At 40.0% G+C, this 2,579-nt stretch overlaps 1 protein-coding gene across 1 annotated transcript in view; it reads right to left on the bottom strand.

Annotated features, from left to right (window-relative positions):
- LOC106474274 (obg-like ATPase 1) overlaps positions 1-2,515 on the bottom strand; it is a 24,404-nt gene extending 21,889 nt beyond the window's left edge. Inside the window, exon 1 of the mRNA XM_022402607.1 lies at positions 2,319-2,515. Coding sequence (XP_022258315.1) covers positions 2,319-2,489 — 171 coding nt within the window. The 5' untranslated portion in view covers positions 2,490-2,515. The remainder of the gene's footprint in view (positions 1-2,318) is intronic.
- Positions 2,516-2,579: the final 64 nt, after the last annotated feature.

Here is a 2,579-nt window from a genome sequence, read left to right as displayed (position 1 = left end):
CTGTAAACTTCATTTGAGCGAGTCGAGTTTTGAAGTATTCGTGAACCAGCTTCACCCGTAAACAATTTATAAATATCCATCTGTATTTAATTAATACGTGTGGTGCAGGTCCTGACCTTATAGTTAGGGTGCCCGGATTGTGAATCCGAGGGTTTATGGTTTACGTCCTGTTGCAGAGAAAACGCACTTCGGTATCACGAGTTCCTCTATAAGAACGACGGTCAGACCTGATTATTCGATTAGACATGGGTAGCCCAAGAACTGGAAGACGAGATGCCTTCCCTCTAGCCTATCAGTTCGAACTTAGGGTAGGCAACGAATAGGCAGCCGCTTTGTGTAACCTTGTGCGAACAAACAAACAAACAAGTGTGAAAGAAGTTTCCATAACACCAGAGAAAGAAGTGCACCAAATCTTGTAGGTACCGTACCGTAAAGTGTTGGATTTCCTTATCAACCTGATGTTATTGAACCTCTGTATACACTGATTTATGGTTCTCTTATGAAAGATATCAACACGTCAACTCTATACAGAGACGATGAGACAGTATTCGAGAGTATAAACGCGTTATAGTATTTGTTTATATTCGGTAAATCTTATTAACACTCCACATCTGTGAGCAAGCATTATAACTTGGGGGGGGGGGGGGCACACGTTAATCAAGAATGTCAAGACACAATATTGTTGATTTTAAGAGAAAAATGTCTGGCTCGCGGAACTCAATCGCTCCGCCCCTGAACCGCCACTGCTACTCGCGCTCTTGTGACGTAACGATCATACGAGCCTAACACAGGTGCAGGTTAAAAAACACAAACAACAATAACCAGACTGACAGCAAAAATTCGGTGTAAAATACGAGTTTCTGTCAGAGATATTTCTTAATTATTTTGTTTCTTGTTGCTATGCCACACCCCAATAACACAACAAGCCAGTACTGCGTAACCAAATCATAACAGGATCATCAAATTGGCTTCTAAAACAGTTTGTACATTTAACAATACGGGTCCGTTCATTGGACCCCACCCGTGTCCAAGTTCTGGCACACAACATTAACAGCCATGTTTCACATAAACTCTCGTATTTAAAACCAATTTGCTTGTAACGCCTTTTCTGCGCGTTTTACAGTGATATTAACAGCAAGAATTCAAAGTTTAAAAAGTCACACGTTAATATAGCAATAAATAAAAATCTGGCCTATTGCTCCTCCGTTGGTATCGAAGCTATGAACTTCATCAATGTACTTTTAATTTGGCCGATACTGCTGCCTGTTATAGTTCTGACACCCTAAAAAATATGGACCCGATTCCTGTACCTAATCTCCACATTCCCGCAAGAATTAAACTTAAGAGTTTTTTAACTACGATTTTGATTTATCCTCATACTATCAAAGTAAAAATAAGTCACAAAACAATGTTGATTTGATTTGTTTTCGCGCAAAGCGACTCATGAGCTATCTGCGCTAGCCATCCCTAATTTTGAATTGATACACTAAGATACACTCTTGGGCTACTCTTTACCAAGAAATAGTGGGAGTAGTCGCATTAGAACACTTTCATGGCTGAAAGAACAAGCACGTTCGGTGAAGGGTTCGAATCTGAGACTAGCGCCCTAACCACCAGGCCATGCCAGGCCCATAATTTACTACAATCAAGATTCTCCATACTTAATTAACTAAGGCTGTACAGATTCAATAACGTTATCTTCATTTCAAATTCAGAAATCAGAATGGCTCTAAGTTTGTTTTTTCTTTTTCCAAGTACAAACTTTTAGCTCTTGACTGATTTGAGATCTAATTGCAGCCGCGGCTATTGAGGATTCCCTCTTGTTTTTGTTTTTCAATAAGGTTTGGTTTTGAATTTCGCACAAAGCTACACGAGGGCTATCTGTGCCAGCCGTCTCTAATTTAGCAGTGAAGACTGGAGGGAAGGCAGCTAGTCATCACCACCCGCCGCCAACTCTTGAGCTACTCTTTTACCAACGAGTGGGAATTACCATCACATTATAATGCCACAACGGTTGAAAGGGCGAGCATGTTTGGTGGAACGGGGATTCGAATCCGAGACCGAGTCAAGCGCCCTAACCACTTAGTTACAACCTCAAGCCTTAACGTTATGAACTCGATAATATTTTAACATTATACATTAGAAACAAAAAAATCACACATTTACAAAGTAACAACGCCATTAAGTGGTGTTACAAATGAAAGTTAGTTTTATGTCACCATAGTGGATGGTTTTTGTAAAACTCTTTGTACAGTTTACTTTATTATGCAATCCTTTAAAAACTGGTTTGTAATGATTTGGTTATGCTATATACTTACTTGAATCGTCCACGCCTTCACCTCGTCCTTACCGACAGTAAAGAAATAAATCAGTTGAAGTGCCTTGTAACCCGTCACAATAATCTTGTCTAGAGTGCTGAAACACGAAAAAAAACACACCGAGTAAGAAAGATGTCCATATTCAGTAAATGAAAACGGGGAGGGGAGCATTTGTATAACAACTCGTACTTCTACTCACCATGATTCCAGAGGGAGGGGAGCATTTGTATAACAACTCGTACTTCTACTCACCATGATTCC

Source organism: Limulus polyphemus, unplaced genomic scaffold (genome assembly GCF_000517525.1).
Source record: "Limulus polyphemus unplaced genomic scaffold, Limulus_polyphemus-2.1.2 Scaffold7015, whole genome shotgun sequence".
Taxonomy (NCBI): Eukaryota; Metazoa; Arthropoda; class Merostomata; order Xiphosura; family Limulidae; genus Limulus; species Limulus polyphemus.
Note: the sequence above shows the minus strand (reverse complement) of the source record. Positions and strands in the feature narration are given on the sequence as shown.